This window comes from Pituophis catenifer, unplaced genomic scaffold (assembly GCF_029215685.1).
Source record: "Pituophis catenifer annectens isolate HBS135680 unplaced genomic scaffold, rPitCat1.0.hap2 SCAF_3, whole genome shotgun sequence".
NCBI classification, from domain to species: Eukaryota; Metazoa; Chordata; class Lepidosauria; order Squamata; family Colubridae; genus Pituophis; species Pituophis catenifer.
In genome coordinates, this window is record NW_027256883.1 from 15,513,121 (window position 1) to 15,537,018 (window position 23,898).

Consider the following 23,898-nt stretch of genomic DNA (forward strand, 5'->3'; position numbering starts at 1 on the left):
GCAGCTGGTCTTAATAACCAGCTTAATAACAGGGTGCCTTAGACCACTGTACTACCAAGGCTCTTTTGAATCCACACCTCTTTTTATAAGCCTCCATTTTGATTTTTCAGAATCTCTTTGCAGATGTCCCTCCATCTTTTCCAAGCTGCAAATCCGCACACAAAACCCACATATCTGCCCACAAAACCCACACACAAAACCCGAGGTGGCGCAGTGGTTAGGGTTCAGTACTGCGGCTACTTCAGCTGACTGCTAGTTCAGCAGATCAGCGGATCAAATCTCACTGGCTCAGGGTTGACTCAGCCTTCCATCCTTCCGAGGTGGGTAAAATGAGGACCCAGATTGTTGGGGGCAATATGCTATTTAGTATACTGTCTTTGGTGTAAGCCACCCAGAGTCCTCAGAGTGGGCGGCATAGAAATATGAATAATAAAATAAATAATAATAAATAAATATACATATATTCATATAAAGCTGTATTAATTTTACATCGGAGACATTCACATTTTAAAAAAATCCACACATAACAAAAATGGCATGAAGGAAATTTGCATTAAAATTTGCAGTAAAAACTTACGTTAACAACTAGTTGCGACAGAGTCATTGTATATAAAAGCTTTATAAGTTAGGGAAATTTTTGAACAAAAACAATTGCACAATTTGGATGGATTGTGGGTTTTTTTTTTTAATAGAAACCCACCAATCCAAAGAATTATAATATTTAACATTATGATCTTTAAAAATTCTAATTTGTTAATCTGAGACAGAAATAATTAGTATCCAAAGCTGACGTGCCCTTTTAGCTATTGACAATTTTTTTCTACACAACTGGAATGTACTTCAATTTAAACATACAATTCTGTTCTTTGTTTACCTTGACACTAACATCTTACAGCATCAGATATATATATCTGAAATATCTTGAAATAAAGAATTAGAGCACAGGTGTCCAATCTTGTTGGCTAGGGAATTCTGGGAGTTGAAGTCCACAAGTCTTAAAGTTACCAAAGTTGGGCACCTCTGAGTTAGAGGATGTTCTGAGCATGAATAAAAGCAAAGTTTTTATTTACTTTGATTTTAATAAATTGCATGGCTGAGGGATTCTTTCTAAGTTCCTACAACAATCCTACGACTGATGGCTCCAGGCAGTGTGTAAATGAAGAGTACTAAGAAGATAACTAAGATAATTAGGATTAGGCCAATAATGATATATTTCTTGTAATTTCTCCAGATCAGATAATACAAACACTTGAAAGGATTCACAAACCAGGAGAAGGATGTGTCGGGCCGGCTAGAAAGGGAAAGAAATGAAAAGAAAACTTAGTAATACTGCTAGAAACATGAATATGTATAAAAATGAGTCAACATCTCACTCTTTAACTGAAAGTTGTTTGCTTGTGTGTGTGTATACTAAACACTAAACTAAACACCCATACACACAGGGTATGCCAAAAGCCAGGCCCCATAGACAATTTATTATATAAGATAAAGGTAAAGGTTTCCCTCGCACATATGTGCTAGTTGTTCCCGACTCTAGGGGGCGGTGCTCATCTCCGTTTCAAAGCTGAAGAGCCAACGCTGTCCGAAGATGTCTCCGTAGTCATGTGGCCGGCATGATTAAATGCCAAAGGCGCACAGAACGCTGTTACCTTCCCTGTTTTTTCTACTTGTATTTTTTATGTGCTTTCGAACTGCTAGGTTGGCAGAAGCTGGGACAAGTAACGGGAGCTCACCCCGTTACGCGGCACTAGGGATTCAAACCGCTGAACTGCCGACCTTTCGATGAACAAGGAGGCTGGGGAGGGCAAAAAGGTGACACCTGGGGGGGTTGGGAGGCCAAAAACGGGCCCATTTTCCACAAAAACAGGCCAGTTTTTCACGTTTTTGTCCTCCCCAGCCCCCAAGAGCACTCTGAAAGCCTCCCAAACCCTCTGCAAGCTCAGTTTTTGTGAAAAACGGGCCCGTAGTCCAAAAATACGGTATATTGGAAATTAATAATTGTTCGTAATTGCTCTCTCTCTTGCTTGCCCACCTGTTCCCCCCAAATCTGCTCACTTCCTAGGGTCTTTCCAAGCCATAGTTGCACAACTGAATCTAAATATGAGGCAGATGGTCAGCATTCTTGGAAAACAGCCATCTTTCTAATGTCCCGATGAGGAGATTAAATAATAAATCATAGTAATGGCTTTGTTTCTTGTTTATGCTGATTTAGCATTTTGTGTCTGATAAACGTATTATAAAAGGTAGCACTCGGTCACGGAGAATCCTGGAGGATGTCAGGCTTCAGGATGGACAGAAAGCTAAAAGTTCATTTTATCACCTGCCCAGATATAATAAACCTGGGATAAGTTGTGCCACTTACTTGGGTTTTTCCAAAGGTTCCGGTTCCTTCCGAGCTTTGCCGACTGGATTTTTTTCAGCCTCCTCGGCCATCACTAAATGAAATTCAGCTTCCACTTTGCCCTGGATTGAAAAGGAGATGAACTTTTGCTTCAAAATATTTAAAGATTTCGTAAAGAATGCTTTACTCACTACAGGTAGTGCTTGACTTACAATGATTTGTTTAGTGACCAACATTAAAACGGCATGGATAAAAATGACTTATGACCATTTTCACTGCCGCATCCCCATGATCGCATGATCAAAATTTGGACAAAATTTGGCAAACTGGCATGTATTTATGATGGTTTCAGGGTCCCAGGGTCATTTGATCAGCTTTTGCGACTAACGATTACACTTGAAGGCCAAAAATTCTGTTCTTAACAGTCGTTAAGTGAGTTTTCAGACCTTCCTTGCCCCAGTTGTTGAGGGAATCACTGCAGTTATTAAGTTAGTAACACAGTTGTTAAGTGAGTCCAGCTTCCCCATTGACTTTGCTTGTCAGGAGGTCACAAAAGGGGATCACATGACCCTAGGACACTGCAACCAGGGGTGAAATCCGGCAGGAGAACCGGTAGCGGAAATTTTGAGCAGTTCGGAGAATGGGCAAATACCACCTCTGGCTGGCCCCAGAGTGGGATAGGAATGGAGATTTTGCAATATCCTTCCCCCAGGAGTGGGGAGGGAATGGGGATTTTGCAGTATCCTTCCCCCAGGAGTGGAGAGGGAATGGGGATTTTGCAGTATCCTTCCCCTGGAGTGGGGTGGGAATGGAGATTTTGCAATATCCTTCCCCCAGGAGTGGGGAGGGAATGGAGATTTTGCAATATCCTTCCCCCAGGAATGGGGAGGGAATGGGGATTTTGCAGTATCCTTCCCCTGGAGTGAGGAGGGAATGGAGATTTTGCAGTATCCTTCCCCTGCCACGCCCGCCAAGCCACGTCCACAGAACCGGTAGTAAAAAAAAATTGGATTTCACCACTGCAACCATGATAATACATGCCAGTTGCCAGGCGTCCGAATTTTGATCACGTGACCATGGGGATACTGCAATGGTTGTGTGAAAAAAAGGTCATAAGTCACTTTTTTCATTACTGTCAAACAGTCACTACCTGTACCAACCTCCTATGCCCAACCTCTGTATGTTGCCAGAAGGTTTGAAGGAAAGCTGATGTTCTCGTGAACATTAGGGATCTTCTCTTTAATAGGCTCCCTCATCCTACAGAGAAGGGGTTCAAACTCGATTTCATTGAGGACTACATCAGGGTTGTGTTTGACCTCGGGGGGCCAGGGTGGGCATGGCCGGGGTGGTCGTGGCCAGCTCAACATCACTCGTATTGGGGGCACTTGTGGTGGCCAAGTGCTAAGGCAGACCCTCCTCCCTCTCATTATAATCTTCTTCCTTTCCTTTCCTTTCCTTTCCTTTCCTTTCCTTTCCTTTCCTTTCCTTTCCTTTCCTTTCCGTTTCCGTTTTATTAAATTTTTTATACCGCCCTTCTCCCAAAGGGACTCAGGGCTGTGTACAGCCAAGATAAAACCAACAATACAAAAGTTAAAAACAATTTAAAATTATTAAATAATTTGGCCGATCGTCTAAAATACAGTAACCCATTAAAATAATATTTTAGGCCAGCCCTGCTTGATGGAATAATAGCGTTTTAAGGGCGCGGTGGAAGGTACGGAGGTTGGAAATCCGACGAATCTCTGGGGGCAGCTTGTTCCAGAGGGCAAGTGCCCCCACAGAGAAGGCTCTCCCCCTGGGGGTCGCCAGTCGACACTGTCTAACTGACAGCACCATGAGGAGACCCTCTCTGTGGGAGCGTACTGGCCGGTGGGAGGCTATCAGATGCAGGAGGCGGTCTCGTAAATATCCAGGTCCTATGCCTTTCCTTCCTTCCTTCCCTTTTTCCTTCTCCTTTCTTCTTCCTTCCCCTCTTTCCTTATTTTTCCTTCCTTACTCTCTTCTCATCTTCCCATCTTTTCCTTTGCCTTTCCTCTTTCCCTTTCTCCTTTCCTGTCACTTCTTGGATGCTCAAATGCAAAAGGGGAAACATTTCTCCTTTTGTTTTGTTTTTAGTTTGCTTGTTTTGCTAGCCCACTGCCAGCAAAAACGGAGCTCAGGGGGATCGTACACGGTCTCCTGCAGCCCTCTACCAGTGAAAACAGAGCTTGGGTGGGGGGCCTGGCCGAGGCACCATGGGCCGGTCCTTTGATGTTTCCAGGGCAGCCCTGCAGGACAGAACTAAGCACCCCGTGGGCCAGATCCGGTTCCAGTTTGATACCCCTGCTACAGAGAGATTCCTAATGTTCATCAGAACATCAGTATGATTCTGCTTCAGATCTGCCAGCAATGTTCTAAGGCCAAGAGGAGATGGCATGTATTTTGTGCCCCCTTCCTATCCAGTTTGAGCCCTCCATAAATGATATAGGGTCTCCTGCTTGAGCAGGGGGCTGGACTAGAAGACCTCCAAGGTCCCTTCCAACTATTCTATTCTATTCTATTCTATTCTATTCTATTCTATTCTATTCTATTCTATTCTAGTCTAGTCTAGTCTAGTCTAGTCTAGTCTAGTCTAGTCTAGTCTATTGTCAACTTGCAAAGCTTTCAAGTTGCCATGAGCAGGAGGGAGGGAGAACTGATAGAGCTGATTGATTTCCCTAACTGAAGTGCATTCCATACATTCTTCCTGACTGCAATCAGAAGGAGGGTGTTGGATTTCACAGCCAGCCAAAGTGGTTAATTGGAGAATGTGATTAATGACATGGCCAGAGAGGAGGGGAGAGACAGGGTCATAGGGGAACGTAAATCTACGTGGGATTAGTTCTAACTGCATCCGAATATTGCCGAAATGGTGCTCCTAATAAATGACTGTATTTCTTTTGAAGTTCGGCTCATGGCTCATGAATTAATTAGGGCATCTTTCGGAAACTTCACATCTATTCTATTCTATTCTATTCTATTCTATTCTATTCTATTCTATTCTATTCTATTCTATTCTATTCTATTCGTTCCAAGCCTCCCAGTTCTTATACAGGTAGTCCTCAACCTACGACCACAATTCAGCTGAACATTTGAGTCACTCAAAAGTGAGACTTTGTGAAGTGAGTTTTGCTCCATTTTGCAACCTTTCTTGCTAAAATTGGTAAATGAATCACTGCAGTTCTTAAGTGAGTAACATGGTTGTTAAGTGAATCTGGCTCCCCCATTGATTTTGCTGGTTAGAAGGTCACAAAAGGGGATCGCATGACCCTGGGATACCGCAACCGTCATAAATACATGCCAGTTGCCAAGCATCTGAATCTTGGTCACATGACCATTGGGATGTTGCAAGGGTCGTAAGTGCGAAAAAACGGCCATAAGTCACTTTTTTCAGTGCCATTGTAACTTCAAATGGTCCTTAAATGAATTGATGTAAGTTGAGGACTACCTGTATTTGTTGCACTGTCCATGCAAATTTCAAACTGATCATCTCCGCAAATGCACTCAGTGCTCAAAACTCCTCGAAATGCATTATCTGCTTACTGTGGTATTAAAAGGATGTGGTTAGTAGCTTATCTGGTTTCAGTGGTATTAAAAGGAAGTGATTGTGGCTTTAGGTTTATGACTCTGTTGATGAGATTTCAGAAGCTAAAAGGGAGATTAAATAGGATTATTGATTCTTGGGAAATGGGGCTGCTCTACTATCCGAAATGTTATCTTTTTAGGCAAAATACTGGAATTTCCACTTTCCAGCAATCTGAGGATTCGTCACCTGATGAATTCCTGATTCTTCTGATAATTCTGATATCTTCCAATAGTTCATCTTCTGATATTTCATCAGAATTTCACTAATTTAGCAACTTTAAGAGGTGTGATCTTCAAATCTCGGAATTCTGGGAATTGAAGTCCACACCTCTTAAAGTTGTTAAGTTGAGAAACACGGATATAAAGGGATAATGGTCTATTTTTAATATCCAGCAGTTCAAACTGTTCCAGTCTCTTGGAAGTCTGGCGATGCGCAGAACTACACATTCTTGACCACAATATCCTATTATAGCTGAATGTTATGGAGATTCATTCCATACGTTGCAGGAATATCTGAAAAGCTCAGGTGGATTTTCAACCAATAGGATTTACATGCACACTTTAAACCCCAAAATGCACTAAGGCAGAAACTTGTCCCACCCCATGGATAAAATACCCAGACACAAACTGAGTAATGTGATATATGCAGGACAATGCAGTGAGACACGTATAGAGCTGTACATTGGAGAAACAAAACAACCACTTCACAAATGCGTGGCGCAACACAGGAGAACAAACCTATCAGGACAAGATTCAGCAGTCCATCTGCATTTGAAAGATAAAGGTCACCCTTTTGAAGACAGCAAAATTCATATCCTGGACAGGGAGGGTCACTGGTTTGAAAGAAGGGTCAAAGAGATCATCTACATTAAGATTGAACAGCATTCTCTGAACAGAGGGGGAGGAATATGACACCACCTATTTCCTGTTTAAACACAACCCTTTCTACAGTTCCAAGAAGGTTCCACATTCATTTGCATTATTCAGGTGACCCTGAGGATACAGATAAACTTCCAAGTGGCCTCAAGAACTCTCAGAAAGAATACTAATGACCAGATGACTGCAAGGAATATAAATCCTTCCATTCTCCACCATTCAGTCAGAACTGAAGAAGCGTCTTGGATGAGAAACGAAACGTCTTCAAGGAAAAATTAAATCCAATTGCCTTTTGAAAAAGCATCTATGGGACCTATTATATCTGCTTGCACTGAGTCTGGTAGGAAATTACAGTATACTCAGATAGGAAAAATGTCTTAGAGAGTGACATTTTCTCTCATCGTGCTTCAGAGGCACAATGTGCCTGGATTAATTATGGCTGTGTCATCTGCTATAAATCTTTTCTTCTAATTGAAATATAGTCAGTGCTGAGTAGAGGAGGAACAATCTCAATCAAAACACTGAAACCAGCATTACATAAAATGTCAGTGGCTGAATTAATACAGGTTAACCCCATTAACCTTTTTTCTGAATTAACTCTTTTTGTTCAAGAGTTGCCCAAGACAAGTGAGTTGTTACCCAAGAAGTTGGCTTCACCACAAAGAAACTCAAAACTGTGTCAATTTAGGATGTTGTGAGAATATAGTCAGTGAGTTTTTAAAAGAGAGTGAATTGTAATCTAAATCCAACCTTTGAGATTTATACATGCTGTCAACTCTAAAGCTGGCCTGACTGAAGCCATCTTGGAGGCTTTAGTGTTGCCACAATGGTGCTGAGGGATGGGGTGGGGGTGGGGGGAATAGAGATAGCTGGGGTCTTGTAGCCAAAACAAAAGTAAACTAAACAAAACAAAACTACATTTAGACAAGAAAAACAAAATGCACAGGTACAGTATATGTGGTATCGTGCTCAATAGCAGTAACTGCGAGAGGGATCTTGGTGTCCTAGTGGACAACCACTTAAATATGAGCCAGCAGGGTACAGCAGCTGCCAAAAAATCCAACATGGTTCCAGGCTGCATAAACAGAGGGATAGAATCAAGATCATGTGAAGTGTCAATACCACTTTATAATGTCTTGGTAAGGCCACATCTGGAATATTGCATCCAGTTTTTGTCGCCACAATGTAAAAAAGATATGGAGACTCTAGAGAGAGTGCAGAGAAGAACAACAAAGATGATTAGGGGACTGGAGGCTAAATCATATGAAGAACGGTTGCAGGAACTGGGTATGTCTAGCTTAATGAAAAGAAGGACTAGGGGTGACATGATAACAGCCTTCCAATATCTCAGGGGCTGCCACAAACAAGAGGAGTCAAGCTATTCTCCAAAGCACCTGAGGGTAGAACAAGAAGCAATAGGTGGAAACTAATCAAGGAAAGAAGCAACTTAGAACTAAGGAGAAATTTCCTGACAGTTAGAACAATTAATCAATGGAACAACTTGTCTCCAGAAGTTGTGAATGCTCCAACACTGGAAGTTTTAAAGAAGAGGTTGGATAACCATTTGTCTGAAGTGGTGTAGGGTTTCCTGCCTAAGCAGAGGGTTGGACTAGAATACCTCCCAGGTCCCTTCCAACTCTTATTCTATCCTAAAATAGTTTTTATATATATAGGGTCCTCATTTTACCCACCTTGGAAAGGATGGAAGGCTGAGTCGACCTTGAGCCTGGTGAGAATTGAACTCGCAGTAATTGCAGGCAGCTGGATGTTAAATGCTGCCTTAGTAGGAGGCATTAGCCTCCTACGCCACTCAGACTCACTTTCCCCTGGTTTCCCCTGAGAACCAAGGACATTCCCACAGGTGGCTGAAGAGAGGAGGAGTGAAGTTTCCAAGCAACCAGACAGCACCTTCATTGGACGATGTGACTGATTGTTTGGGAAAGGGGGAAAACTTTTACTTTTAATTAGGTAAAAACCATGGGAATCTTTAGAGTCAGTTTTCACCAGTCTGTGCTAATATGATATATCCAATAAACTTGTTCTTTGAGGAACCTTCTTGCCTTGGAGTTCTGTTTGCTCTGGGTGTATTACTTGGAATCCTGACACATGCCTTATGACAGATTATGCTTTCAGTTAAAACTGTCTTTTCATTTCATTGCATTATTTTATTGTATAAATACATACATAATCCAGGACATCACTATAACTAGCCTATATGGAACTGAATCCACAGCAAATAAGTGGATTGCAATTTTTGTAATGCTGAACCTGGGATGATACAGAAAGAAAGAAATTAAGGGAAGAAAAAAGACTAAAGCCTGAAAACAGTCCAAGACCACTTCGATTTATCATGTATTAAATGCTTTCCATCCTTTGAACCTTGATGGATTTTTTTTGTTGTTGTTAGTTTGTTTACGCACCGTAAGTTCTCCAGCTTTGGTGAAAGGCCACCAACCTCTGATCCGCTTCTGCTGAAATATGGAGATTTTGTTCTCTTCCTTTTCTGCTATCGTGCTTATGTCACAACGCTTGGCAGATTTGGCTGCTCGTGGAAAGCAGTTCAAGTTCATTTCAAGAGAGCCTGTGAACCATAGAATAAAATTCTACATTAATCAAACACTTTAATGGGCCCTATAACTTCCCAATATCAACTTTCAGTTCTTGGCTAAGCTCCAAGTACTTCAGATGAGTATAATCTATTTAATATTTCTATCATTGTTGTTATAGTGATTAGAGAAGCAAAAGCTTGGATGATGCGTTTACAGAAGTCATCTGAAAAATAAGTTAGCATGACCTTCTCCATTCTTCTTCCTTGGAGAACGTCCCAAGTTCAGATGAGACTCAGATTTCTATTGGAAACCTGGGAAAGTGACTACCACCTCATATGAACATAACAAGGATGGATAAGCATTCTATCTAGAGGTGGGTTTCAGCAGGTTCTGACCAGTTCTGGAGAACCGGTAGCGGAAATTTTAAGTATTGGGAGAACTGGTAAATACCACCTCTGACTGGCCCCACCCCCATCTATTCTCTGCCTCCCGAGTCCCAGCTGATCGGAAGGAAATGGAAATTTTACAGTATCCTTCCCTGCCATGCCCACCAAGCCACGCCCACCAAGCCAAGCCATGCCCACAGAACTGGTGGTAAAAAATTTTGAATCCCACCACTGATTCTACCCCATTAAAAGGTGGCAACCTATTTAGCATCACAGTTCAGTCATTGCGTATTTTGCTGTCCATCCATTGTGTAGCAATCTGGATTGTATGCACTGAAGAACTCTTCCAGATGTTTTAAAAAAAACTGAATTTCTTCCTGACTGTTTACATAAATTAACCATTATTTGGCATCCTTGGTTCGGGAATAAAAGAAAAATTAAAGGGAAAAGAAAAAGGACCTTCTTTTGAGCAGAATAATGTTCACATTTTGGAGAGGGAAGATAGATGGTTTGAGAGAGGAGAGAAAAAAATCCATTTATACTCCTCAGTAAAGGTGGAGGACTCAGACACAGCCTGTCCCCCATTTTTTATGCTGCTTTTGCATCAATTCTCCAGGAAAATCAAGACTACTTCACAGGTTCACCAGGAAGATCACACTTAACAACCCATATAAAAGAAGGATTTAGGAGCAACGACTCTTAGCAACTCTCTGCTTACTCACTTGAGAAGCCTATTCAGATGCGGTGAGAAATGAAACCACTCTGGGAATGTCCACCCGAGAGGACATAGATGGGCTCCCCCTAATCCACTTGCTCAGACTGAAAAAGCTACTTGGATAAACAGGAAATATTTTTTTAAAAAAATTGATTTATATGCCGCCCTTCTCCGGAGACTCAGGGCGGCTTACAATGCGTTAAGCAATAGCCTTCATTCTTTTGTATATTTATACAAAGTCAGCTTATTGCCCCCACAACTGGGTCCTCAATTTACCTACCTTAGAAAGGACGGAAGGCTGAGTCAACCTTGAGCCTGGTGAGATTTGAACTTGCAGTAATTGCAGGCAGCAGATGTAAGTGGATGTTAATTAGTCTGCTGAGCCACCAGAGCTCATTTGAAACCAAAATGAAGTTGTGGCTGCTCCAACTCTAGAAGTTTTTAAGAGATTGGACAACCATTTGTCTGGAATGGTATAGACCAGTGGTCCCCAACCCCCGGTCCGCGGACCGGTGCCAGGCCGTGGAGTACCTGGCACCGGGCCGCGCAGCGGCCGGGGGACATGAACGCTGCAGCGCAAAGGCTCCTGGGCCGTGCGCAAAAGCTCCTGGGCCGTGTGCAAAAGCTCCTGGGCCGTGCGCAAAGGCTCCAGGGAAGAGAGCCCCGCGCAGGTACGCACGTGTGGCCCAAAGCCCCCACCCCTGCGCGCGGTCAGCGGGCCACGGTAAAATTATCAAAGGCTGATTGGTCCGCGGCGATAAAAAGGTTGGGGACCACTGGTATAGACTCTAGGGTTGTGTGGAAGAGTCCCAGTTAGTGGTTAGCCCAGGGTTCTGCAACCTTAAACACTGAAAGAGCCATTTGGACCCATTTCCCACAGAAAAGAAAACACCGGGAGCCACAAAACCCTTCCCGTGCCTGACTATTTCTTGAGCGGCTACAAAACTAGCATATGTAGGTGAATTAAACATTCTGTTTTCTTCTGAAACTTTTCTTTTCTTGGATTTATCCATGATTGGCCTACCGGGGGTTGAAAAGCTCAATAAATTGCGTGCCGGCGGGTGTCACACATTGGCAGTTGTGACGCATATTTTGAGTGACAGGGAGCCGCAGCAGAGGAGTGAAAGAGCCACATGCAGCTCCAGAGCCGCAGGTTGCTGACCCCTGGGTTAGCCGAAATACCCTCCTGATTAGTAACTTGGTTTTTCCTTGACTGCTCATAAGCCTGTCCTAAAAGTTATCTGCAAAGCCTGAATTAAAACTGTTCATAGCTTGTCTCTAAAACTCTAGGGTTCGCTCCATTATCTTACATACACCACACCTATAACCCAGAAGCTTTGACTTTTTTAACTTTCCCAAGTTCAAAAGCATGCCAAATGCAAACTTTTACCTTTCAATAAAAAGTTGTTTGTATCATTGTGTTATTGTGTTTTTCTTTTAAGACGAAAGATGTTAATGTATGAGTTGTTTTTTCTAAACTAAACTAAAACCTCAGTATTCAGGTTAAATTGCCATGTTGGCACTTTGCGATAAATAAGTGGGTTTTGGGTTGCAGTTTGGGCACTCGGTCTCTAAGAGGTTCGCCATCACTGGCATAGAGTTTCCTGCCTGAACAGGGGGTTGGACTAGAAGACCTCCAAGGACTCTTCCAACTCTGTTATTCTGTAAAGAAGTCCAGTTGCCAGGACTCAAAGTCCAGACAATTCTGTCTGGATGATGAGAACCTTCATTGACATATTCACTCAGGAAACTATCTGCTCAGATAAGGAGCTCCTTACGGAGCCCTGGCGGTGCAGTGGTTAGACTGCAGTATTGCAGGCTGACTCTGCCTACTCCCAGGAGTTCGATCCTGACCGTCTTAACATTGACTCAGCCTCCCATCCTTCCGAGGTGGGTAAAATGAGGACCCAGATTGTTGGGGGCCATATCAGTGGTGGGTTCCTCCCGGTTCGGTCCGGTTTGGCCAAGCCGGTAGCGGTGACGATATGACATCACCGAACCAGTTCTCCCCCCTCCGCCCTCCCACCCCCCCACGTTATTCTTACCTTTTATTTGGTCCCACCCCCAATCTATTGCTGCCTCCTGAGTCCCAGCTGATGACTAGAGGGAAAAAAACTGTTTAAACTCTTGCCGCGGGGCTTCAAAGGGCCGTCCTACAGCTGATCAGTGTTAAAAGCAAACAAATGAGTCAGGTCATAAGTGCGAGGACTGGTCGTAAGTGCGAGGACCTTCCAGAAATGACTCTGACCAGCTAGCCATGGCCACCTAATCACATGACCTCCAAGCCACACCCACAAAATAAGCCACGCCCATAAAACCGGTAGTAAAAAAATTTAGAACCCACCCCTGGGCCATATGCTGACTCTGTAAACCGCTTAGAGAGGGCTGAAGCGGTATATAAATCTAAGCGCTATTGCTCAGAGACAGGAACATTTCCTTCAACTCAAAAAGGAAGTGAGAGCAATGGTACCTTCCAGTTATTGAGCAAAGGAAAAATGGCTGGCAGGTGGAAGGGATGGAACTTTGAAGAGGATATGGGGTTTCATGAGAAAAATCCCACTCCTGGATATCACCCAGAACCTTGAGGAAGCTGGAGAGTAGGAGACGTGTAACTATTGTGCCCATTCAGTGCCCCATCCCTTCTTACCCAGAAAGTCATCAGAAGACAGTCGTTCAAAGTCCCACACTTGGAGGACCAATACTGGAGGCATTTTGCGTTCTGTCTTTTCCAAGGAAAATATGTTCTCCCTCTTGCAGACAACCATCTGTTTTTCAGGCGGGAGATAGTGGAATGGAAACACAAAGCGCCAGTTGAAATTCCCTTCTCCTGTCAGGGAGTTGTAATGGACATCTGTCTCCTGTTTATCCTCTTCAAGGCCTTTCAACCATCTGTGATGCATGTAGGGAGAATGAAAAAAAAATGAAATGGGAATTTGCGATCCACAAAGTGGTCAGATAATTGGCATCAAAACAAAGTATCTCAAGATGCTTGATGGGGTAAGAGCAGTGGTGAAATGTAAAATTTGTTACTACCGGTTCTGTGGGCGTGGCTTGGTGGGGGGTAATGTGACTGGGTGGGCGTGGCCAACTTTTTTTTAAAAAACTTTTAAAACCAACCAGCCGAAGAGGTTGTAAAAAATGCTTTTAAAAGCCTCTGACGATCCCAGCTGAGTTGCCTGATCGTCAGAGGTTTTTTTAACTTTTAAAAATGTTTTTTCTACAACCTCTTCGGCTGAAGAAGTTGTTAAAAAAATGCTTTTAAAAGCCTCTGACAATCAGGCAACTCAGCTGGGATCATCAGAGCCTTTTAAAAGCATTTTTTCTACAACCCCTTCGGCCGAAGAGGTTGTAAAAAAATGCTTTTAAAAGCCTCTGACGATCCCAGCTGAGCTGCGCGATCAACAGCGGCTTTTTTTTTTACTTTTAAAAGCATTTTTTCAGCCGAAGAAGTTGTAGAAAAAATGCTTTTAAAAATTAAAAAAAAAGCCTCTGATGATTGCGTGGCTCAGCTGGGCATGGGGGGGGCAGGGATTTTTGCTACCGGTTCTCCGAACCACCTGCCGCCATCGCTACCAGATCGGGCAATCCGGTCCAAACCGGGAGCATTTCACCCCTGGGTAAGAGCTGACATGAACACATGACTTTTCTTTTTCAAGCTCTCTACTGGCTTCCTATCAGCTTCCAAGTACAATTCAAAATGCTGTTTTTGATTGTAGAAGTCCTACTTGACTTGGCCTCTTCAACAGATTCTGATCAAGTGAGGACTTCTTTGAAGGCTTAAATTTGCACCTTTTGGATGCTCCTAGCAACCAGTTGATGACTTCCATGTTGGCTTCCGGTTCTGTGGGCGTGGCTTGGTGGGCATAGTGTGGCTTGGTGGGCATGGCAGGGGAAGGATACTGCAAAATCTCCATTCCCACCTCACTCCAGGGAAAGGATACTGCAAAATCTCCATTCCCACCCCATTCTTCCAGGAAGGATATTGCAAAATCTCCATTCCCACCCCATTCTGGGGCCAGCCAGAGGTGATATTTGCCAGTTCTCTGAACTATTCAAAATTTCCGCTACCGGTTCTCCAGAACCTGTCAGAACTTGCTGGATTTCACCCCTGCCTTGATCCCTTTTTTACATGCCTTGATACCCCATGGATATTCCCAAAAGGACCTAACTTTACTCCCAAAACCTATACTGTAGGCACACCAGGGAGACTGTTCGCAAGAGTTTATTGGAATTGAGCAGTTAATACATTCCAATAAATAAAGAAACAGCCAAATACTTTACTAACATTTTGTGCCCAATACACAGAAGAGATCTTACAAATGCCAGATTCAGTGACACCTTCAGTACCTTCTGGAAAGTCAATTGTCTAACCCCATGGCCATATTACTTAACATTGTCTGTGGCCATTTTACCATTTTAAAAACATAAACTGATGATAAACTGGGATTGAGAAAATCTTGGAATCCTCAAAGGGCTACCAGATTTCATAATCATTTAAAGTGACTTTTAATTGTGCTTTTTAATGGGTATGTGTTCCAGGGGTGAAATCCAGCAGGTTCTGACAGGTTCTAGAGAACCGGTAGCGGAAATTTTGAGTAGTTTGGAGAACTGGCAAATACCACCTCTGGCTGGCCCCAGAGTGGGGTGGGAATGGAGCTTTTGCAGTATCCTTCCCCTGCCATGCCCACCAAGCCACACCCACTAAGCCACACCACGCCCACCAAGCCACGCCCACAGAACCGGGAGTAAAAAAAAATGGATTTCACCACTGATGTGTTCGCTTTGTGGACTTAACTTTGTATCTTCAGGCATAGACATTTTTTAAAATCCAGAAAGAAAGCAATGGAAAAAAACCACTTCCATAGATTTGCAAAAGAAAATAAACAAATGTGTCTGGATAGAAGTAAGTGAAATTCAAAGGAAGGTACTTTTTAATTTGTTTATAAATGTTGGGTGATAGAAGTATACAAAAGTGCAAACTGATTAAATTATCTGGAACTGCAACTAAATTCTGAGACTACATATAAATTCTTTATTACTTTTGAATTTTAGTCCTAACTCTTATCAGTTCTATGCCTTCTGAATTCTAAGTGGAAGCTGAATTTCCAAAGAGCCATTGCTGTAAAACACCTCATTGTCATGCTATAAAACGCCATATTTCCAGCAAAACCTGGCAGGGACTCCAGATTGATGAATGGCTTTGACCAGAAATTAATTTTCCCCTTGTTAAATAATTGACGTGATCTGCAAGTTATGTATCCCAAAAGGGTACAAGTAGACGTACCCTTTTACATAGATATCACTTGATTTTTGTCCTGTGAAGATATTTTCATCCTCCAGAATGACATCTTCAGTATTCCAGATTATTACTCTTAATTCATAACTGAGGAGGAAGGGGAGAAAATAAATTGAGAAAAGTTACAGGTGAGTGGAATATAAAGTCACTTCAGGAAGAATAGTAATTTATCATCCCTCGCCCTGGTCATATGGTTGATCGGGATTCTGATCATTCTGATAATTGGATAAAAGATTCTTATGTTGAAACGACAGAGATAAAGTTCAGCCCTTCGCATGCCTTTTGGGCACTGGTGAAATCTACTTACCTTCCCTACCGGTTTGGAAGTGCACGCATCATGTGCGTGCGCAGACCCTCTGCACATGCGCAAACCCTTCTGCGCATGCGCAGAGGGTAAAAAACAGGATACTTCCTCGTTAAAAACAGGATACTTCCTGGTTAAAACCAGGAAGTAATGACAACCGGGCAGGTGGGTGGAGCCTCGCGCTGCCGTCGCTACCGGTTCTCTGAACCACCCACAGCCATCGCTACCAGTTCGGCCAAACTGGTCTGAACCGGTAGGATTTCACCCCTGCTTTGGGGTTGTGGAAAATTTCATAAGAAACCACAAGTCTGCCAGTTGAGCACCTGATCAAAGCCACAGGATGCATGCCTAAGTATTTTTGCAACTTCTGTACCTTATCTATTCTATGCCGACTTCTTATGTAACCAAGTAAAGGTAAGAAATCTATATATACTTGCTTCGAACTGTATTCGGGGTTCTTCCAATCTTATGGGAAGACCCACCTTTGTTCAGCTGAATAAATGTGTCGTTTAGAGAGAAAATCTAGACCCCCATCTCTTTTTTCACAGCGAAGAGAATGACTGGCCCCAAATCACCCAGTTAGCTTTCATGGCTAAGGTGGGACTAGAACTCAAGTCTCCCAGTTTCTAGCCTAGTGCCTTAAACTACTAGATCAAACTGGCTCTCTACTTATTGAACATGGTATATCCAGTGCTTAAATTCACTACAGCATAGCTTCTCTGAACTAAAGGCATATAATATTTTTGCACTATTAAATACCGTGTTTCCCCGAAAATAAGACCCTGTCTTATATATTTTTTTGAACCTCGAAATAAGTGCTTGGCCTTATTTTCGGGGAGGTCTTATTATTTTGGGGCGCGTGGAGCAAGACGGCACTCCTCTTGCCATCTTATCTGATTTCCAGCTCTGTCTCCCTAACCTTAACCAGAGGAAATGGCAGGGACCAGCTGCGCACGCGGTTAAATATTTTCGGGGAGGGCTTATTTTTTTGGGGGGGGCTTATTTTAGTGCATGCGTTCAAAAGCCCGATTGGGCTTATTATCAGGGTATGTCTTATTTTCAGGGAAACAGGGTATAGATCATGCTTCTTAGAAAAACCAAATTTAAATTAAAACCTTTGGTACAAATTATATGCTATGAGAATTTTTAAAAAGCCCTTCATTAATTCTTCATTCATGCGTGTGTTTTAAAAAAACCAAATCAACGTTAAAAGTGAGGAAACTTGAGATATATTTTTATAAAATTATCCCACCTGCTAATTAATAAATTATTTTTGGAAACTCATCTCAAAACTTTTTAAATATCTGAATCTTCTTTGGATATTATATCTGATTCCTATTTATTACATGTCCCCTCTGAACAGTCAATTTGATAATGGCACTAGTTATCTGAAATTATGTTAAATAAGTATTGCCAAATTTCTTCAGGTTACAGGCCCTAAGCAGATATGTTTGCCTATTTATAATGGCAAAAAAGAGCCGATATGTAAATAAGTAAAATTCTTTTCAGAAAGCCTTAACTCTAACTTAAAGGTAAAGATAAAGGTTCCCCTCGCACATATGTGCTAGTCATTCCTGATTCTAGGAGGCAGTGCTCATCTCCGTTTCTATGCCGAAGAGCCAGTACCGTCCGAAGACGTCTTCGTGGTCATGTGGCTGGCATGACTAAACACCGAAGGCGCACGGAATGCTGTTACCTTCCCACCAAAGGTGGTCCCTGTTTTTCTACTTGCATTTTTTACGTGCTTTTAAACTGCTAGGTTGGCAGAAGCTGGGACAAGTAATGGGAGCTCACCCTATTATGCGGCACTAGGGATCTGAACCGCTGAACTACCAACTTTTTGATCAACAAGCTCAGCATCTTAGCCACTGAGCCACTGTGTCCCTAGCCTAACTCTAATTTAGGTAGCAGCAAATATTAATTCTGGAGACAACACAATAGAAAATAATACAGCTAAAGACAGATGATAGTTTCCTCCTAGTGTAAAAAAAAATGAAATAGGGATCACTGCTCATGACGCAGAAAAAAATATTTGTTGATCTGGGAAGCATTTTTATCAAGCTAAAAACCTGCAATGATTGTTTTACTAGAAAGAAAGCAGGATCTCTCCTCTTAACACCGGAATCCTTCAAGCAATTCTGCCAGACAAAACAATTTAGGACAGCAAGAGCAAATTAGAGTTAGAAAATGGGAGACATTTTTAAAATGAAAAGGACATTCAGATCCCTTTCCAAAAACCTGGAATTTCCTGCTGGTTGTGGGGCTACTTAACTAACCTTGTCTGCTCTTTAAAATTGCAAAGGTCGATTTTGTCCTTGAACGGGAGAGCAAATCTCAGGGTTTGGAAGCAAAAAAGGAAAATCCTCCAAAGTAGTAATGGCAAACTCTTTTGTGTCACAAAAACTAGATGGATGTGCTACTGTAATTGCAAGGGGGCCAGCTTGAGGGAGTCTTTATTTTTTCCTAATAAGAAATGTTGCCTTATGAAACATGCAGGACATTAGCAAATGTATATTTGAAGACAAAGAAGAAATGTATGTACCCTTTGGGCTTCCTAGGTGAAATGTCAACAGGAGGACCTGGAAGAGGCATATCTTTAGGAAATATATCCACCCACATCTGCACACGGCCCTGGAGAGGAGAAAACATAACACACAGAGAATAAGACTCTAAACTAGGCAAGAAATAAAATTATTACCGATTAATAAAGTTGAAAGGCACCTTGTAGATCATCTAGTCCAACCCCCCCCCCACCGTCAAGCAGGAGACCCTACACCATTTCTGACAGATGGCAGTCCAGTCTCTTCTTGAAAGCCTTCAGTGATGTAGCTCCCACAGCTTCTGAAGGGAAGCTGTTTTTTTTTTAACAGATTAACAGAGCTGGAAGGGACCTTGTAGGTCATCTAGTCCAGCCCCCCCCCACCCCCCACCCAAGCAGAGATCCTCCACCATTTCTGACAAATGGCACCCCAGTCAAATAATTCAGTTCATCTTCCTCCACCTTCCCACAAGGACCTGGGAAGAAAATGCCTTTGTACATCCTCTCTGTAGGAGCCTCAAGGCTTGTGGCCCTAAAATCGATGGCACTTCCCTTATTTCATGAGTCTCTTGATCTGATTTCAAAAGCAGCCTTGCAAGTGATTGAGTGCAACTTGTGATAACAGCTTTCTGTTTCCTTGTGGTCTATTCTATTGCTTCAGACAGCGAAAAGAGGGAACCAGAAAGAGAATAGAAGAAAGAAAAGGGGATTTGGCAGAGGAAGGGGAAAAAAAGATGTCAGAACCAGGACTAATGGTCTTCACTCTGGCCCCATCTCTTCCTGCTTCAGCCTACCATCATTAATGCATGATTCTGACAGCTACCTCTGAAGGAATGCAGTGGTGGATTGAGAAAAATTTGCTCAGTCTTCCTCTAGTGAATCATATTCCCTTCAAATCATGGAAGCACTGTTCAAATTCCAACTCTGTAACACTTTTAACTAACATAAAAGAAAGTTGAGATGTTGGGTTCTTGTGTTTTCTGAGCTCGAAACGTCTCTCCTGCAGACATTTCTTTACCAAGCTAGGTAACATCATCAATGAAGTAATAAATACTAGCTTGCCTTGCCAGTCTTAGTTAGAATATAATTCTCTCCTTGTTGTTGTTTTTTTGCTTCTATTGTTTCTTTCCTGATTATTTATCTGGTGCAGTTTCCTGCTTATCTGGGTGTTTGCTGTGAGGAAGAATATGCCCCAAGCTGCTTTTTCTTTTCTTGATTTTGGATTGTATCTTATAAATGATATGTAGATGGGGTTTATCTCTGTGTATCTGTTGATGGCCGATTTGTCACAGTTTCAAATTCCTAAGAATACCCTACCATTTTTTGATTTGGCTTGACCTTAAATGTTAATCATTTCCCAGTTGTAATTGTGGTTTAATTTATCTAGGTGTTGGGAGATTAAGGATTATTCATTATTTCTTCTGACTGCCACGTAGCGTTCATGGATGCGTTCTGCAAATCGTCTATTTGCCTAATAACAAAACATCTGCAGGAAAATAAATAACCAAACTCAGAAAATACCAAGAACCCAACAGCTCAAACCTGAGTTACATACAGTACATTCTCTTACTATTGAAAGTTAGGATAGAAGTAATATAACAAGATTGTTTGCCATCTATCTAAGATGCAGCCACATTTACCTGTTCCATGCCAGGCCTATCTTTGTGATAGAGAGGCCTTGTCTCAATGTGGTCAGGCACCAACTTACATCCAATCTCTGGAATTTCATTCCAGGAACGCAAAACTTTCAAAGCAAGATGTTCATACGATTCCACTGGCTCCCCCTCTGAACAAGGAAAGACAGCGTGAAAATGAACAGAAGAGTTAGAAGGTTAATATACTGATTAATATCATTGCATCAATTAACAAAGTGGGTAATGCAATGAGCCGTGGTGGTGCAGTGGTTAGAGTGCAGTACTGCAGGCTACTTCTGCTGATCACCGGCTGCCAGCAGTTTGGCAGATCAAATCTCACCAGACTCAAGGTTGGACTCAGCCTTCCATCCTTCCGAGGTCGGTAAAATGAGGACTCAGATTGTTGGTAATATGCTGATTCTGTAACCCGCTTAGAGAAGGCTGTAAAGCACTGTAAAGCGGTATATAAGTCCAAGTGCTCTTGCTATTGCTAATTACAATATCTTACAATGAAGAAGGTCTCAACTGATGGCAGCCCGAAATCTAAGCAGAGTTTGATCTTCTGAAGATGCAGAACTCCAGGACTTGAGGAAGTAGAAAACATCTCAGAAGATGTAAACCAGAGGTGAAATCCAGCAGATTCTGACAGGTTCTGGAGAACCAGTAGCGGAAATTTTGAGTAGTTTGGAGAACCGGCAAATACCACCTCTGGCTGGCCCCAGTGTGGGGTGGGAATGGGGATTTTGCAGTATCCTTCCCCTTCCACACCCACCAAGCCACGCCCACAGAACCGGTAATAAAAAAACCACTGATGTAAACCCTTTCTATACTGTTGTCAAAACAACTTAACAGACATGTCCATGAAATCACTAGGAACTAAATTGGTTTCTAGGAAGTCTCCCCCCCCCCCCAAATATAGACGCAGATGACCAAATACTGAGAATGAGAACACCCCATGGAACAATGCAAACAATATATCCAGATAACATTGGTAACCTTTCAAAAGATCAGGTTTTGGAGATCAGTTTCTAGAAACAGGCATTATTTGCATAAAATTGGATTTGTATCCAATGTCTACAAGCTCTGAAGGCTATGAATGTTTTCAGAGCTTGCCTTTATATATGGTTTTTTTTGTCATTTTGATTTTTTGGCTGTGTTTTAGATGGGGTTTATTTTTTAACCTATTTAGACTCTTTTATTTTGTATGATGCCTATAGGTGGCTATATTAAAGGGATAAATAAAAAAACCAATGTTTCCATTTGAGTTAAATTGAAGATATTGCCTAGAAGCAGTGGTGAAATCCAATTTTTTTTACTACTGGTTCTGTGGGTGTGGCTTGGTGCGCGTAGTGTGGCTTGGTAGGCGTGGCTTGGTGGACGGGGCAGGGTAAGGATATTGCAAAATCTCCATTCCCACCTCACTCCAGGGGAAGGATACTGCAAAATCCCCATTCCAACCTCACTCCAGGGGAAGGACACTGCAAAATCCCCATTCCCACCCCACTCGGGGGCCAGCCAGAGGTGGTATTTGCCGGTTCTCCGAACTGCTCAAAATTTCCGCTACTGGTTCTCCAGAACCTGTCAGAACCTGCTGGACTTCACCCCTGCCTAGAAGGAATTTTTAAGGATTTGCCTTTTCATTTTTAAGAACCAGATCTTTTTATTCGTTTCTCTTAACCTAATATAAGTAAAAGAGCAAAAACTGGGGTACCAGCATAAATGGGCAGCTTACTCTTTGCCTTTAAAACAATCAGATAAATCAGATTTAATTTGACCAGTGTTACTTTCCATCTTCACTCTGGAAAGTATCTAAGTTTATTCCACCCCTTACCCTGGAAAGTAACATCCTCCCAGTAAGACAGGAAAATGCATGGTTTTTCTTACAAAAAAATGGTGCATTTGCATTCATGCATGCATGTGTTTATAATTTAGCATGACTCCTGGTTTCTTCATCGCAATATCCATGTTGCCTTCTAGATCAGCAGGATGACTCTGGTTCACCACTGACTTCTTCTGAGGTTTGTTTTCAATTTCTCATTCGCAATTCTGGGATTTTTGAGGGTCTTTGACAAAATTACTATCCCAGTCTGACTCTGCCTAGCCTTTTAGATCAGGGGTCCCCAACCCCCGGTCCGTGGACTGGCACTGGGTTGCGGCATACTAGAAACTGGGCCATGCAAACAAGCAAAGCCCCATCTCTGGGATGCAGGCAGCATGCAAAACTATGCCCCCTCTTGCAGGAGTGGGTTCTACTTATCTTTACTACCGATTCGGAGCGGGGATGCGTGCACGCTCTTCTGCACAAGCAGAGAAGCTTCTGCACATGCACAGAAGCATTTTGATAACGTCGGGGTTGGTGGGCGGAGCCTCCCACCGGTTTTACTACCAGTTCTATAGAACCGATGTGAACTGGGGACAACCCACCACTGCCCTCTGGTCTGCAGAAAAACCAGTCTCTATGGAACCAGTACCTGGTGCCCAAAAGGTTGGGGGGATACTGTTTTAGATTACCATTACTTAGTGAGCCACCATCGCTTAGATCTGCAAGCTAGTTGACAATACTTATTATTAATAAACAGTTACTAATGAAAGTAATAATGCAACACGCGATATTTTATATACAGTGGCAAAAACACTGTTCCACTTGGGGTATACTCTGAGTATTGTTGATATTGGTAATAATTCATCCTGTGCCCACATAGTTACCATTTTCATCTTCCTGAAAGACAGTCTGTCCTGTAAAGATCTTGCTCCCTATTTGTATCTTTCCAGGTTGCATGATTGGCTCATTCAGTTTGTTATCTTTGCATAACTTGCTCAAGATTTCAGTTGGCTTGAGGGCATCTCTCCAAGCGTTGTATCCCTCACTAAAAATTCAAGGAGAGGAGAGGATTTTAGAGAGGGAGGAGTGAGAGAAGGAAGCTCACTTCAAACTGTGGGTCAGAATTAGCTTTGCCAAACTGTCCAAAGCTATTATAAATATCTCAGCACACTCAAGTTTCCTCTAGAACAGGAGTGTCAAACTGAAGGCCTGGGGGTCGCATCCGGCCCACGGGGTACCCAGATCTAAGTACCTAGAAACACCCTAGAAACAGGGAAGGACCAGCCCACAATGCTTCTGCCAACAAAAATGGGCTCCTGAGCTTCGTTTTTGGCTGCCATGGCCTCCTGCAACCCTCTGCCAGTGAAAACGGAGTTCGGGAGCCCATTTTCGCTGACAGAGCGCTCGAGCCATCATTGGCGCCCCCAACAGGAGTGACGTTGAGCTGGCCACGCCCACCCTAGCCACATACACACCCAGCCCCCCCCCCAAAGTCAAACACAATCCTGATGCGGCCCTCAATGAAATCGAGTTTGACACCCCTTCTCTAGAAGTTTTTGAACCTGCCTAATTTCCTTATCTGCCAGTTCCTTATAGACTGAATGTCCTGGAGGGACCTTACATTTCATATTGGCTTTGTAATCCACAAGTAGCCCTGTGCCTGCTGTAGAAACGGTTTTCTAGATCAATTTTAGTTTCTCCAATGAGGTCATCTGAACCAATCAAATCATAGTCATAGATCAGGACCGAAAGCAAGGACTCTTTAGGGAAAGTTGCCTGAATTTCAAATGACCTAATGCAAAAAGAGTAAAAAAACAATAATGTCAAATTCAA

General features: G+C 42.6%; 1 protein-coding gene across 1 annotated transcript in view; it reads right to left on the reverse strand.

Annotated features, from left to right (window-relative positions):
- Positions 1 to 1,107: 1,107 nt before the first annotated feature.
- The window catches only part of FER1L6 (fer-1 like family member 6), a 110,203-nt gene continuing 87,412 nt past the window's right edge, over positions 1,108 to 23,898 (reverse strand). The window contains exons 33-41 of the mRNA XM_070942030.1: positions 23,687 to 23,857; positions 22,950 to 23,110; positions 20,250 to 20,395; positions 18,613 to 18,701; positions 15,755 to 15,853; positions 13,118 to 13,359; positions 9,241 to 9,401; positions 2,363 to 2,463; positions 1,108 to 1,291 (exon numbers count right to left, since the gene is read on the reverse strand). Coding sequence (XP_070798131.1) covers positions 1,108 to 1,291; positions 2,363 to 2,463; positions 9,241 to 9,401; positions 13,118 to 13,359; positions 15,755 to 15,853; positions 18,613 to 18,701; positions 20,250 to 20,395; positions 22,950 to 23,110; positions 23,687 to 23,857 — 1,354 coding nt within the window. The remainder of the gene's footprint in view (positions 1,292 to 2,362; positions 2,464 to 9,240; positions 9,402 to 13,117; positions 13,360 to 15,754; positions 15,854 to 18,612; positions 18,702 to 20,249; positions 20,396 to 22,949; positions 23,111 to 23,686; positions 23,858 to 23,898) is intronic.